Consider the following 15,137-nt stretch of genomic DNA (forward strand, 5'->3'; position numbering starts at 1 on the left):
AACCTTTTTTGAATGCAGATTGGATTTGGAAAAAATTGTACTGTTTATAGCATACTCTAGATTTAAATTTATTAAGAATGAACTGAAAATGATCTCTGAATAATCGATTGGAACAATTATTGCAATTATTATTGAAGTATTGTGTATTATTACATTCACTATCATTTTAGGCCTGTTTGGAATGGTGCAATAAAAACATGTTTAAATTAGGCGGAGCTGGAAAAATTGTAGAAATTGACAAAGCTAAGTTAGGTTAACGGAAATATAATAGAGGACGATTGGTAGAAGGACAATGGCTTTTTGGAGGTATTGAAAGGAATACCAAAAAAAAAAAATGTATTGTCCCAGCTCCTGACAGAACTGCAACAACATTGATTAAAATCATAAAAGATCATATCGAACCGGGAACCACTATCATATCGGACTGTTGGAAAGCTCACAATCGCTTGGATACTGACGGTTATAAACACCTAACTGTCAATCACAATATGAATTTTGTTGATCCTCATACAGGTAAGCTGTGCAAATTTTTGTTCTATATATATATATATATATATATATATATATATATATATATATATATATATATATGTACGGTGGTGTTTCCATGAGAAGTGAGACAAATTCGGATTTTTCAGGACTGAAATGTTTTTCAGGAAAAAAGTGTATTCGTAGTAGGTAAGAATTTTGAGCCTATTTTGCACCCTAATATGTTATACCGTAAAAATGGGGTTTTCCATCGCGAGTGGCGGACGGTGTATATCACTTTGGCCAACCCCATTCAGGCGTTAGGTGCATTGTGAGCATTTCCATCAGTCCTGAGAGTTTCATCGTTCTACCTCGAATATTACCGAAGATACGAGGGTGTTTCCATGAGAAGTGAGACACGATGTATACTGAATGATAATGATAACATAACATAGGTACATACAAGAAATATAATATAAACAATTAATATACAGGGCTTTTCATGATGAGCGTTAATTAGCCGTTTCTGGCAAAGTATTCAACGGATCAACCTGAAATTTCCACAGTATGCATAAGTCAATATGAACTATACGCCTTAAATATTTTAGACCTAGCGGCGTTGTGCTTCTACTATAAAGTAGCGGCTTCTTTGATTTTTCGAATGGAACACCCCGTATATAATATCATATTATGATTCATTATCACTTTGTCAACAAATTCATATACTGTTTTCCTATACCAATCTATTACCGTTTGGAAGATATAAATTAATTTCGATATTTTTTCTGCCAAACATGAACTTTTATAAATGCTGATTATCTTGAATTCTTTTGCACTAAAACGATCAAATTTGAAATTAAGTGGAGTGATACTATGAGGATCTTTACTCCGAGTCATATTTTCATTTGCCTCATACAGGGTCTTCAAAAAATGCAGATACTTTGATCTCCTGAAAAAATGAGTGAAACTCAATTTTTTCAAATGGAACACCCTGTATATTTCAACGTTTTTGAGCTCTACATCCAATTTTAGATTAACTTTGTTCAGATAATACTATTTCTATTTTGAACCGTTTTCGAGATAAACTGTTTCAAACGGAAATTGACATGGTTCCCTTGGTCGTTTTTTTGAATTCATCACTTATTTTGGATATTCAACATTTTTTTTTATACTTCTACGTTCGAAGTCTTCTGCTTTTAGAGCTTGAACTTTGGTAAATTTATATGGATGCATTCCGTGATTAGTTGTACTGAAGCATGTGATACACCTAAATCTTTTTCTGCACTGCGAATGGAAGCTTCTGGATATGCATGAAAATATGCCAAAACGTTAACAGTATTGTCCTCATTTGAGGTTACAGGTTTTGGTAATGTTGAAGGCGCTTTTAACATGGAGCCATAGTTAAGAAAATTATTTTGTAATCTTACAAACTTCCTCTCGTTCATTGGTGTTAATTCAGGATACATTTGGTTGAATTTTCTACAAGTCCTGGCAATGATTTGATCACACTGTACGTGTATAATAAGTAATTTCATAAAAACTTCGTTTGAATAATCAATATTTGCATTCATTTTTGGCGACTTTCTGAATCATCGTCAATAACCATTTATCAATCACTCATAAAAGTTACCAAACTGTCATAAGCTTGATATTTCCACGGCTACCTAGAAATCAAATTCTTTAAAAATTATTTTTTGTACAACTGTTATTGAAAATCTCTTTGATAGAAACACTTCAATCAGAACACTTACCAAAAAATCATTTAGAAAAGTTCACACATGCAGTTCGTGCTATTGGTAATATTAAATACCTGTGAAGTTACTGACGATGACGAAGTAGTATTCAGTCCAACTGTAGAAAGTCCTTCATGACTAACCAATAATCCTCCTTAAAATAACGTGAGTTGGCGTATGTAGTTGTGACATATGCCTTGTAATCCAAAGATCGTGTGTTCAAATCCCATGGACCCTATAATTTTTTTTATTATCAGCAGCAACGTTATACAAAAACAATTGTATGATATATTTGTTAAAAGTGATATTGTTTTGCTCGTGAGTTTGCTCGTTTTGCAATAATCCCCACTCACAAAATAAAATGCCACTTTTCCACAAAAACGGCTTTATTAAGAAAACTTGACGATTTGGGTATAGGGACATGTATATCATCTTGAAGCATTTTTCACCATATTTTAATTTATCGAGTAATATACAGGGGGTTTCTTTTGAAAAAATGAACTTTCGACTACTTTAATGCACAATAGAATTAATAGTAATTTTAGCACGCCCTTTATGATATGGAGTCGATTTCTTGGTGTTATTTGAATATTTCGAGTTTGTTCAAACTATCATCAAAATATATCAACTTTTCATGAATTGGGAGTACTGATGTACTTAATTTCAATTAAGGCTATGTTTTGGACCATATTTAGCACAATTTATTTTTTATTTCGATAGGTATAGGACATTATTAACGAAAAAGTATTGAAATACTAGATCGATTCCAAAATCCATTGAAAAAAATATAATTGCTAGGACTTTTTTATAGAAGAGGCAACGCTGCAATGCTGAAATTATTTTAGATCTATAGAACAGGTAAGGAAATATGAGAGGTGAAATTTTCAGAAAAATCATGCTTTGCGTTTTCCAGAAACGTTTAACCTACCATCGACCGTGAGTCACGCTATATAGTTGATTAAATAATACTTATAATTTAAAAATTCTAATAAGCTCAACCATGTTATCTCAATATATAAAAAAATAGTCAACGGTTAAACGTATGAATGTATAAATAAATATAATATGGACAGATGAGTAATAAGGGGTTTCTATGAATTATTTTCTACAATTCTATGGATTTCATTTCTTGGGGTGTTTTTCATATAGTTTTCCAGTTCCCTTTTAAATATGATCTTTGGCGATATTTGTTTTAGTTTTTGTGGAAGGGAGTTGAAACATTTCGGTCAAAGATACAGGTACGCTCTCTGTATGATATTCTTTTCAGGTATGGTGAGGAAAAAATTATTTACGTTTCTATACCTGGTGTTGCAGTGGTGTTCTATCGGTAGGAACTCATATTTTCTAGAGTTTTGATAAATAGTAACCTTTAGAAAATAAAATTGACGTATATCTTACATTTTGGAAACTTTGAAAAGTTCTATTGGGTATCTTTTGAGTTTTCAGTAAATGGTTTCCAGTATATATTTTTGGGTAGTTTCGAGTGCTGAGATATGAGTTCTCAAATCTGCACCCCATGCTATAGTACCGTAGGCTATAGGTATGGATTTCTATTAGTGTGGAGTATACGCATTTGTTCGGTGTTATGAATGGAGGTAAGAATTCTCATTTTATATAATATGCCACTTGAGAACACTTTTCTGACTCATATCACAATCACCATATGCCACTGTCAACATTTCAAATGTTTTTGGTACTCAATTCCATTTTCCACACAAATTTTAATGCAAATTATTTGATCAATTTTTTCTATAACAGAAAATCTCCAAATACGCAGAACACTCCCAACTTTTATGCCTGTCACCAATAAACTGAAAATGCTAAACAGCTAAAACTGTGAACATATGTAAGAGAGGAGTGTCCCTACATAAAAAATTGAAAAATCGCTAATCGTATGTGAGTAGCTTGAGAAATTTGAACATTCACTTCACTTTTTAAACAGACCTCTTACTTTCTGATAAGTCAAGTGTTTGAATTCGAAGCTATCGAAAATATAATTGAGTTGTTTTTGAAAATCATGCGATGAAATCTAAATGAATCCTGATAATGTTTGCTCAATAACTATATATATATATATTGTGTACTTCATTAGATAATTATGAAATGAAGGTTTTCGAATGATTCATGTGTAATTGAACATTGATATACTGATAATCATCAAATGAAAGAATAAAAAATAAAGTCATGTATGATTGTGAAGGGCAGTGGAGGTGGTCTTGAAAAATGCATACAGTCACAGGAAACTGAATAGAACAAGAATATACGGATATGGATGATATGGAGTTATTGTCAGTCAAATATGAATGAATGTTTAAATCTGACACTCATTTGTGTTCTTCGAAATATGAAAATTATCTGAATTGAAAAGCGTATATTTCAAGGAAAGATTGGTTTTTGGAAAAGAAAGGTTTTGGCTTTCCATTCCTCCATCTTTATACAAAAAATTTGGGAATCTTTCGAAGGAAGGAAGAAAGCAATTAGTTGAAAAAATCAACTCAGTACAAAGATGTGTGGATCATGCCGAGAAGTAACTTCTAGGTACCAAACTGAAAGAAAAACCCTATCAAAAAAACTACTCTGAAATAAACATTGAATCACACAAAACAATTACTTTCATATGGATACTGAATTAACAAAAAACACATTTTTCCATTCAGTTTGTATTCCAAATATTCCGAATGGAATTGAATCAGAAATCATCAACTGGATTGCTACACAATATTGTGAGACAAAGGTGAAATTTCACTTACACTATCATTTTCAATGACGGGCATCCGATGTTTCAGAATAAGACATGTGCCTCCTCAGCATCAATCTGGGTAACATCATAAGATGAAGCACTAAATTTATTCATAAAAAAACTACTTTGTCACAAATGAGTTGAATCTACTCATGATAATAATAATGATGTTCATCTGCATAATAAAATAAAATTTTATAAAACAATGTAACACTCGTAAAAGAACAAATAAACAGAACTATCTCAGAAGCAGTTCAAAGTGCTTGTACGTGATATAATGACACATCCAGGTAAAGTCATATTTGGGTTTTTTGATATCAATATTGATATTCATATTGATAATTTCATACTCCGGTAATGACATAATCAGAAGGTACCCTTTCCTTTTTTTTTCTTCCAAATACTCACTTAAAATTCATTATATTACTAAAACTATTACGTTCCGTCTTGAGAATCCACTCAGTTGAATACTTTTTGAATTTTCTGAATTTTGCAATATTCCGAATCTCATGAGGCATCGATTTTAATATTTTTTTTAAATGTCAAGTACTGAAAGGTCTACCTTGGGACAAAATTTGAAATGTTTATTAAAGTTCCAGGGCATACTACGATATTTTTTCTTAGTCGAAAATCGGGATTTTTCATTAGGGTTTTTTTTTGAAAAATCATCAAGCCACTGGATTCAGAGTGCCTCTAAATAGGTGTGACCAAAATTTCATGAAAAAATATTCATTATTAACAAAGTTATGACAACTCAAAAATTCGAAAACTCACACAGCTAACAGTCACAATATATCATTTTTTTATGATTTCAACTGTAAAGTGCCGCCAGATGGAAAAAAAAACAAATAGCGTGAGTATTTTTAATGAAAATAACGGAATTACATTCACACAATTCAACTAACAATGAAGCAAAAAATTTTAATAAACGTAACTAATAACTGATTATTAAAATGTTTCGATTCAGTGCAACAATTAATTCTAACTCATATTCTAGTAGCCTCTACTTATCCACCATGTATTTCGATACATGTGTCGTAGCGCTTACGAATGTTTCTGATTACGTTCCTTAGTTCTTGAGAGCTAATATCTGCACATACCTGTCGAATTCTTGCAAAAAGTTCATTTCTATCTCTTGAGCGGTTTTTGTAAACCATTTGTGTGAGAAGTCCCCAGAGAAAAAAGTCCAAAACTGTGAGGTCTGGAGATCTGGGTGGCCACTCTATAAACGGACCACCACGGCCTATCCATCAGTTTGGAAAATGTTCGTTAAGCCATTGCCTCACAGCTCTGACGTAATGAACTGAACACCCATCTAACTGGACAATTAAATTTGATCGTTCATTGATTGGCAGCTCGTGAATAGCATCCCAAAACTCTGTGTTTGAAAATTCTAGAAACCTCTGCGCATTAATGTTTTTCTCAAAAAAGAAAGGACCAATAATTCGTTCGTTCAATATCCAACATCAGACGTTGATTTTTTGGGAATACTGACTTTTACAGTTTATTACCCAGTTAGGATTAGCCGCTGCCCAATAGCGTCAATTCTGTGATTGACACTACTCCATTTGTAGTGAAAGTGGCTTCGTCGGTATATAAAATATTTTTTAGGAAATTTCTTTTGTTTGAATATTGGGCCCATAAATAATATTCCAGGCGTCTTGCTTCGTCGCCTTCTTGAAGTGTGTGTAAAAATTTTGGCTTGAAAAGTTTAATATTCTTTGCCTTGAGACCTCTCCGAATAGTTTCTCGTGGAATATTCAAATCTAAAGTGGTATTCCTTATAATGGCATTAGGATTATTTCCGAAATAATCTAAAATGATTTGATCATTCCTGTCATTCCTGTTTCGTCTTTGTACAGGATTACTTTTTAACATCATTTTTTGATACTGAACCAGTTTCATTGAATATTTTATTTACTGTACCGCTGCTAATACGAGGACGATCTGAATGTCTCTCATTAAATACTCTACAAACCTCTCTAGCACTTCTAACGTCATCTCCCGAAAGGCGTACAATTTCAAAAATCTCTCTTACGCTCAATCTTGCAGCCATGACACAAAATGAATCGGACAACTGTAAGGTGAATATTGTTGACAATAGTACACTTGAATCTTTCACAAGTGTCAAACTGTAATATCATTTCCATGGCAACTAAGATTTAAATTGAAATATTAGGTCTTAGTTTCAGTTAATTTGCGTGAAAACTTGAGTGTAATTCCGTTATTTTCATTAAAAATATTTTCGCAATTTGTTTTTTTTTCATCTGGCGGCACTCCATTGTTGAAATCATAAAAAAATACTCTCTTTTTTCAATAAAAAAATCGCTAATGAAAAATCCCAATTTTCGACTAAGAAAAAATATCGTATTATGCCCTGAAACTTTAATAAACATATCAAATTGTGTCTCAAGGTAGAACCCTCAGTACTTGACATGTAAAAAAAAATTAAAATCGGTTCTCAACTTCAAATTTTAGGGGTGTGTTTCCATTAAAAATGGGTAACACTGTATATTGTTGGTGCCAGGTAATTGACACTCCGTTGTCCAATCGTTTTGTCACATCGGGGTAAAAATACAGAATCCTTCTTTTGTGTATTATAAGCATGTTCATGAACTTGTAATATTCTGAAACAACCCCCATTCTAAAATTCCGTATGTAAGTTGTGATTGTAGTAGCGAAAAATAAATCATTTCCAATTGTCTGATGTCCATAAATTCTTTGAGAGATCCTAATTTCGACAGAAACCCTCCTAATTTTTGACAAGTTGTTTCATATGTAAATCCAACTCATATGTCGATCTATCGTGACACCAAGGTATTTCACCGATGTTATTGCTAAAGGGATTTGTTTATTCAAGCCTACTTTAACGAGGCCTAAGTTCGATAATCCGCTAATATAAGATGTAAATGGTAGCTACCAAGTTTTTTGGTAATCAACAGTTAATTTATTGAAACGGAACCATTCTGAAATATTAGAAAAATCATCTTCAACGGTGTTTTTCATATTTTGCCAAGTTGAAGAAGTGGTACAAAATGGCAGTATCATCGGCGAAACTGATGGTTTGACCAGTGGTTTTCAAAGAAAACAGACTATTAATATAGATTGTGGAAAAAACTGGCCCTAGCACAGTGTCTTGAGGAACACCATAGGTCACAGTTCTGAGAACACTCAGAACACCATCAATTTCAATACTCTGTTCACGATCTGATAAGTAATTGGACATAAGGTCGTATGTATTGCCACGGATACCGTAATCATTCAGCTTTCGTGAAAATGTTTTGTTTTTTCAAAAACTACATTTCACGATTTGATCTCCACAAACTCCATTTGAAAAATATATCATAATTTGTACAGTAGCTTTGTCAAGTGATTTGAATACTTCAAGTTGTTTTTTACACTTATATTTATATACTACAGGTGACCATAATTGAGACTACCTCCAAAAAATTACCTAAACTTCTACCTAAGGTACCTGTTCAATTATGATCACCTGAGGTATATTACCTCACATCTACAATAATAATAATTCTTTCCAGTTGGTCATTCATTAGCATGTTTGAATTTTTGAGTTTATTAATTTCCACTGCTTCCAAATGATTCAGTTTCAAACCTTTATTTTTATGTGCAACATTTCGAACTCTTCGTTGAAGATATGATTTTCTTCTAGAAGATGATTTGAAAATGTTGAATTTGTTTCCTCACTTACATAAATCGTATGAATGTTCTGCCAGTTTGACCAATATATACTTTAGGACACGTTCCACACTTTGATTTATATACTTTTGATTTCTCGAATTTGAATGTTTCGTGTTTATTATTTTTAACTAACTTTCCCAACGTATCATTTGTTCTATATGCAATTATAATATCTCGTTTCCTCAAAAATGAAGCCACTTTTTCCGTTGGTTGTCCAAAATACGTTGAAGCTCTATAATTTTGATTATCTACCTTATCAATAGGAAAAACGTTTCGAATCGAAGAGGAAGATTGAAATGATTAATCTTCTTCTTGAAGATGATCACTTAGTGCTCGAAACATGTGTCGAGGTGTTCAAATAACTGTTTGGTGTTGGAAAAAAACTCCAGTAATATTTACCTTCACCTGATTCATACGTATATTTCTACTTTCAATAATATGTTTCAATTCACATTTGTTATTATTGTTCATCATATGGGTCACTCTGTAATGAATTTTTTCTGAACAAGGACTTAGCTCATATAATAGCCAACAACTCTGTGAATGTGCAGTCAACAATGACCATATTGTTAATCGAACATTAAATGAAATATGAAACCTATAACCTTCACTTCCTTTATGTAGATGGTGTATGGATGTTATTTTTTTGATGACCTATAATTTGCAGTGAAATGTTGTTTTTTCACTGCTCCATAATATTTTATAATTTGTTTTTTTTTTATTTTAATTGACATCACCTACAAAATGAATTTTATTGTCGGGCACAAACATCATTGTATGTATGAACAGAATAAAAAAAAATATAAATTCTATATCTAATTTATCTGATTACGTATAATGGGATCTTCGATAATACTATAAAAACTGAAACGTTTCAAACTAGGCGAGTATTACGCCAATGAATATGAACGCAAAACACATACTTCCTATCGTTATAATTGCTAGTTTATTTTTCATAGTTTCTACCAGAACGGTGAGTATTAGTCGTTGATCATTTTCACATTTATCATAGTTTCATCATCAATAGAAGTGAATATCATGTCTTCGTTTGTTTCAATTTACTTTCGATAAATTTGCTTATCCACGAGCACACAGCGCAGTCCTAAAGTTGTTGTGGCGAATTTTCACCAAACGGACAGAATCACAATAAAACAGCAACTTTTTCCATTTCGACAAAACAAAAACCTGGGTTGTCAAAATGAAGAACATTTTGAAAAATTTGTCGCGGGCGACTGTTTTTATCAATAACGAAACATCTCGTCGGCAGGCGGAAAGATCAAAAGTTTCGATGTTTTGTCTGTGTTTTTGTAAACAGAGATCGCGAAGTGAAAACTGTCGGCGACAACAACAAGCAACTATTCAAATATGATAAATCTGTAATATGTATAATATGATTGGATATTCTCAGAAAATTACGAAACTATGATCCCAGTTCCATTTAATCCTATGTCATCATTTATCTTAATTTCATCCGGTCCATAATCCATTCTTCTTCTAAACAGTGATCTCATCTAGTATCTCAGTTTTTATCGCATTCGTTCCTTTTGCCCAAAATTTTCGATTACAAAAAATTCGCAGCCCATTTTGAAAACAAAGTCTAGAGAAGGTATGACGAAAACTATTCCTGTAGGGCAGAGGTTCTCAAACTTATTTTGTCTACCGCCCACTTTGAGGGCGGTAGCGCCCCCCCAAATTTTTTTTCTTTACTACAAAAAAAAACAGCCGTTCAGTAATCTGCAACCGATTCCTCTTTTCAGTTAGTAACGTTGCCACAGCACCAAATCCACATTCACACAAATACGATGATGGAAATGCTATCAAAAATTGTTGAACGCTGGACCACAGTCCGGGGTACAAATGCGGGATTGGCTTTTGTAGCCAAAATTCTTGGTATCCATTTTTGAATTTTATTTTTATTTCCTCGTTCGTTATCAGTTCTATGATTTCTTCTTTCAGCTGGGGTGATCCTGCTGTGTTGACATTTGAAAAAGGATCCAACACCCAGTCCGGTATTTCCAATTTTAAAATGTCCTGAAATCGTTCTGCGAAATCACTGTGAAGGTTCTCCAAATATTGATAGTAAACAAGCGAGTCGTCATTGTTGAAAAATACTGCTGACAAATTGGGGAAATTGCGAAACTCACGTCTGCGATATTATTCTTATACAGGGTGTCCCTGGACTTCCTCTTTTCCTCTCGGGAATGTATAGATGGGGTCAAAATATCACCAGTACTTCATATAACTTTTTTTCCTAAAATCCTTCGTTACCAAGTAACTGGCCCTCGAAGTTACAAAATGAAAAATGTTTTTCTTTGATAACTTTTCAAGTGAATATTCAAAATCATCCGAATTTTGGTAATTGACTAAACAAATGAATTTCTTCGATGAGCTTTCATGCAGGAGTCAGTTGTTTTGCTACAAAGTCAGGAACGGACTACCCCCGATGGTCCACACCCCAAAACTTTGAAATGACAGATATTTTTCAATATTTTTCAACAAATTAAGGTTACTTGGACAATTTTATGAATAAAAGTACTCGTGTGGAAAGTCGATCGGAGCAACGAGTCTTGATAAAAATGTAGTTTCACTCGACGACATCAAACCCGCTCGTCCACCATTATTTGAAATGCATAATTAGCAAAGCAGAAATAAAAATGATAACGTTAATTCAACAACATTTATCCTGAGATGTCTACCATTATTCGAAAATATTAGTTTTTAAGGAAAATGGAAATGATAGGTAAAATGTTCATAACGAATTTTTATAATGCAAACACTTTTAACTAACGAAACTCAAGAGCCTCAAGAGCAAACAGAAATGAAAAATCCGCTACAGAAACTGCTCGATATGACCACCTTCTCTCTCTATACATTTTCTTAGTCTGCGAAGACACCCTCTCTGTACTTGAAATAGCATTCCAGGGTCGTTTCGTATGGCTTCACAATGTAATGTTATTCTATTCAACAATGCATCTCTTGTGTGAATAGGTGTAGCGTAAACAAGGCTTTTTAGATGCCCCCACAGAAAGAAATCCAATGGATTTAAATCCGGAGACCGCGATGGCCATGAATATGGCCCACCTGTACCAATCCATCTATTGTGGAAAATATGGTTCAGATGGTCACGCACAATCAAACTAAAATGAGGATCAGCGCCATCATGCATAAACCACATATCTCTTCGGGTTTGCAATGGAACATGTTCCAAAAGTCCATTCAAATCGTTCTGAATGAACTCCAAATAACGTTCTACATTCAATCGGTCCTGTAGAACGAATGGTCCTATAAGATGGTTTCCTATGACACCAGCCCAAACATTCACGTTGAATTTCCGTTGGTGTTTGGTTTGCAATATCCCATGGGGATTTTCTTCGGCCCATATATGGAGATTATGAGAGTTGATAACTCCATCTCTACTGAAACCTGCTTCATCAGTGAATAAAACTCGATTGATAAAAGTCATATCCTCTCTTCGCCTATCCATGAACCAATTGGCATATTCCAGTCGTGCTGGAAAATCTTGAGGTGTCATGGCATGTACCTTCTGGATGTGAAATGGGTGGAGCAGTTGTTCCCTAATCATTCTATGAATAGTGGACTTGGATGTATGGAACTGTTCTGATAGATTTCTGATGCTCATTGAAGGATCATCAGCGACGGCTTCCAAAATATTTTCCTCCAATACAACGGTACGTACAGTCCTAGGAGCGCCCTCACCACCTCGTTTTGGCAAAACTGTACCTACAATAATATCGAAAAAAAACAACGTGCTCAAATTAATTATCAATTATTACATACCTGTCTCCCTCAAGCTGCGATCGACACGCTCGAATGTTTCTCTTGACGGTACCGTTCGACTGGGAAAATGCTCGGAATACAGACGACGAGCTTCTGCAGCATTACAGAATGCTCGTCCATAAAATACATGCATATCTGCATATTCATTGAATGTAAACTGTTCGGCCATATCAAAAAAATTCAAAATATCCTATAAAATATTGACAATACAATGATAGTCATATGACAACGCACCACTCAACAAAACAAAATCGCATTCCAGTTTCTCATTTTTTATCAAAACTTTCTAAAAGGTTTTTTTGTCAACATCTGTGAAAGAAATATTATTCCCTGGATATTTTTCACCTGATCATGTGCAGCCGTTTTTGTAGTTCATTCGTTTGCTTTTTATTAGTATAGTAAATATTTTTTCCGATGTGCGTTTTTTCAGCTAAATTTAGATTCGTGTTAAAGAATTTCTCCCATAAAATTATAATTATCAGTGAAACTCCTCAACAGTTTAGCTGTGAAGAAGAATTTGAAACATTCGAATGTTGAGTTTCATGAGATTCAGATAACTGATCAACACGAAACGTGATTATTCCACACGTATTATGTACATACAAAATATGGAATGAATTCGATATTTCATAGTAGAGTAGCTTGTTAGTTTAAAAACACCACGAATCTACAGAACTTGATATTTCTTTTGAAAAAATATCTGCTATCACAATTGTGACTTAAACTTCCATATAGGTACTGTACTTTTTATTTACGACTTCATTTTAGCATACTTTGTATTATTCCTGTTATAAATGTTGTTGAATTAACGTTATCATTATTATTTCTGCTTTGATAATTATTCATTTCAAATAATGGTGGACGAGCGGGTTTGATGTCGTCGAGTAGAACTACATTTTTATCAAGACTCGTTGCTCCGATCGACTTTCCACACGAGTACTTTTATTCATAAAATTGTCCAAGTAACCTTATTTTGTTGAAAAATATCTGTCATTTCAAAGTTTTGGGGTGTGGACCATCGGGGGTAGTCCGTTCCTGACTTTGTAGCAAAACAACTGACTCCTGCATGAAAGCTCATCGACGGAATTCATTTGTTTAGTCAATTTCCAAAATTTGGATGATTTTGAATATTCACTTGAAAAGTTATCAAAGAAAAACATTTTTCATTTTGTAACTTCGAGGGCCCGTAACTTGGTTACGAAGACTTTTAGGAAAAAAAGTTATATGAAGTACTGGTGATATTTTGACCCCATCTATACATTCCCGAAAGGAAAAGAGGAAGTCCAGGGACACCCTGTATATGAGCAATTTGGCTACAAAAGCAGCAATGACATTTTTTGTTTCAATCAAATTCAAGTCGTAACCTTGAAGTTGAAGATTGACATCATCAAATAATTTATACAGATCTGTCAAGTACGCAATATCATTCTTTGAAGTAATGAGGTTGTCTTTGTTTTCCAAGGACTCTATTACAGAGTCGAATAGATTGTAAAATCGTTACCTCTTGAAAACCAACGAACGCACTTCTGTGTGAAATAGCAATCGGTTGAAATCTTCATCATTAGCAACTCAAAGCTGATCAAATAATCTGTCATTTAAAGACCTGTTTCGGATTTTATTGACTGCTTTGATGATATATTGCAGTGATTGAGAGAGGCGCTCACTAAAATTTATCGCAACCAAATGTTGGCAATAAATGACGCAATGTTCAGCGAGCACATCTGGAATTTTATTTTTCAAGTATGCTATGAAGCATTTGTAACATCCTGTCATAGCATTAGCGCTATCCGCAGCAGCTGATATAATATTCTTCAGTGGAATTTTTTTCTCATCACAAAATTTTTCCAGTGTATTATATATGGTTTCTCCTTTTGTATCCGTCTCTAAATTTCTGGCAAATAGTAGTTCTTGATATATTTTCTCATTTTTAATAAACCTCACGTATGACAACAACAATGCTTCATTGGTTGGTAAAGTGGACTCAACTAACTGAATTAAGAATTTAGAAGTCTTCAGATGATTGTACAATGACTCTTCAATATTTTCAGCCATCTCATCAGTTCGTCTTTGCACGGAACTATTGCTCAAAGGAATTTTTCGGATAATATCTGCCGCTGGTTTATGCAGCACAATAGTTATTATTTCTTTTATTTCTGGTTAAATTGAATCCCCTCCAATAGTGTGAGGTTCACCTGTTTGAGCAATCAGCAAGGAGATATTGTAGGAAGCTCGGAGTCCGTCGTCGTCTTGCTTAGAAACTGCCGAAAAAAGTTCTGACACAGTTGGCTGGGCTGAGTGTTTCTTTTCCAGTTCTTGAAAATATGTAACACTTTTGCCTTTTTTATCTGAATGCATTTTCTTCAAATGATCTTGTAGCCTTGAGGGTTTCATCGCTTCATTCAAAAATGTTTTCCAACAGAGAAGGCGCAAAGGCGAAGATGGATTTGTGGGATTTTCAATAAATCCATATTTTATTTATTACGCGCTATACTGCTGTTTCTTCTTTTTTGCTTCCGACATAATTTTGTCTTCAAAAATGCCGAAGTACAGAATCGTGTTTTAAAAACTTGCTGCCACTTGTTTTCGTAATATCGTCGAATGACATTACTGGCTGGATGGCGCGCGCGCTTTTATATGAGGCATCGGGCGGGCCTAGTACTTTCAAGAATGGAAACTAGAAACCTCTCGCTTCGCATTGA

At 33.8% G+C, this 15,137-nt stretch overlaps 1 protein-coding gene across 1 annotated transcript in view; it reads left to right on the forward strand.

The window, feature by feature from the left end:
• Positions 1 to 9,459: 9,459 nt before the first annotated feature.
• The window catches only part of LOC111510741 (para-nitrobenzyl esterase), a 38,200-nt gene continuing 32,522 nt past the window's right edge, over positions 9,460 to 15,137 (forward strand). Inside the window, exon 1 of the mRNA XM_074183423.1 lies at positions 9,460 to 9,613. Within this exon, the coding sequence (XP_074039524.1) occupies positions 9,539 to 9,613 (75 nt within the window). The 5' untranslated portion in view covers positions 9,460 to 9,538. The remainder of the gene's footprint in view (positions 9,614 to 15,137) is intronic.

Source organism: Leptinotarsa decemlineata, unplaced genomic scaffold (assembly GCF_025532065.1).
Source record: "Leptinotarsa decemlineata unplaced genomic scaffold, Ldec_3_MD MMD2_tig00026340_RagTag_RagTag, whole genome shotgun sequence".
NCBI classification, from domain to species: Eukaryota; Metazoa; Arthropoda; class Insecta; order Coleoptera; family Chrysomelidae; genus Leptinotarsa; species Leptinotarsa decemlineata.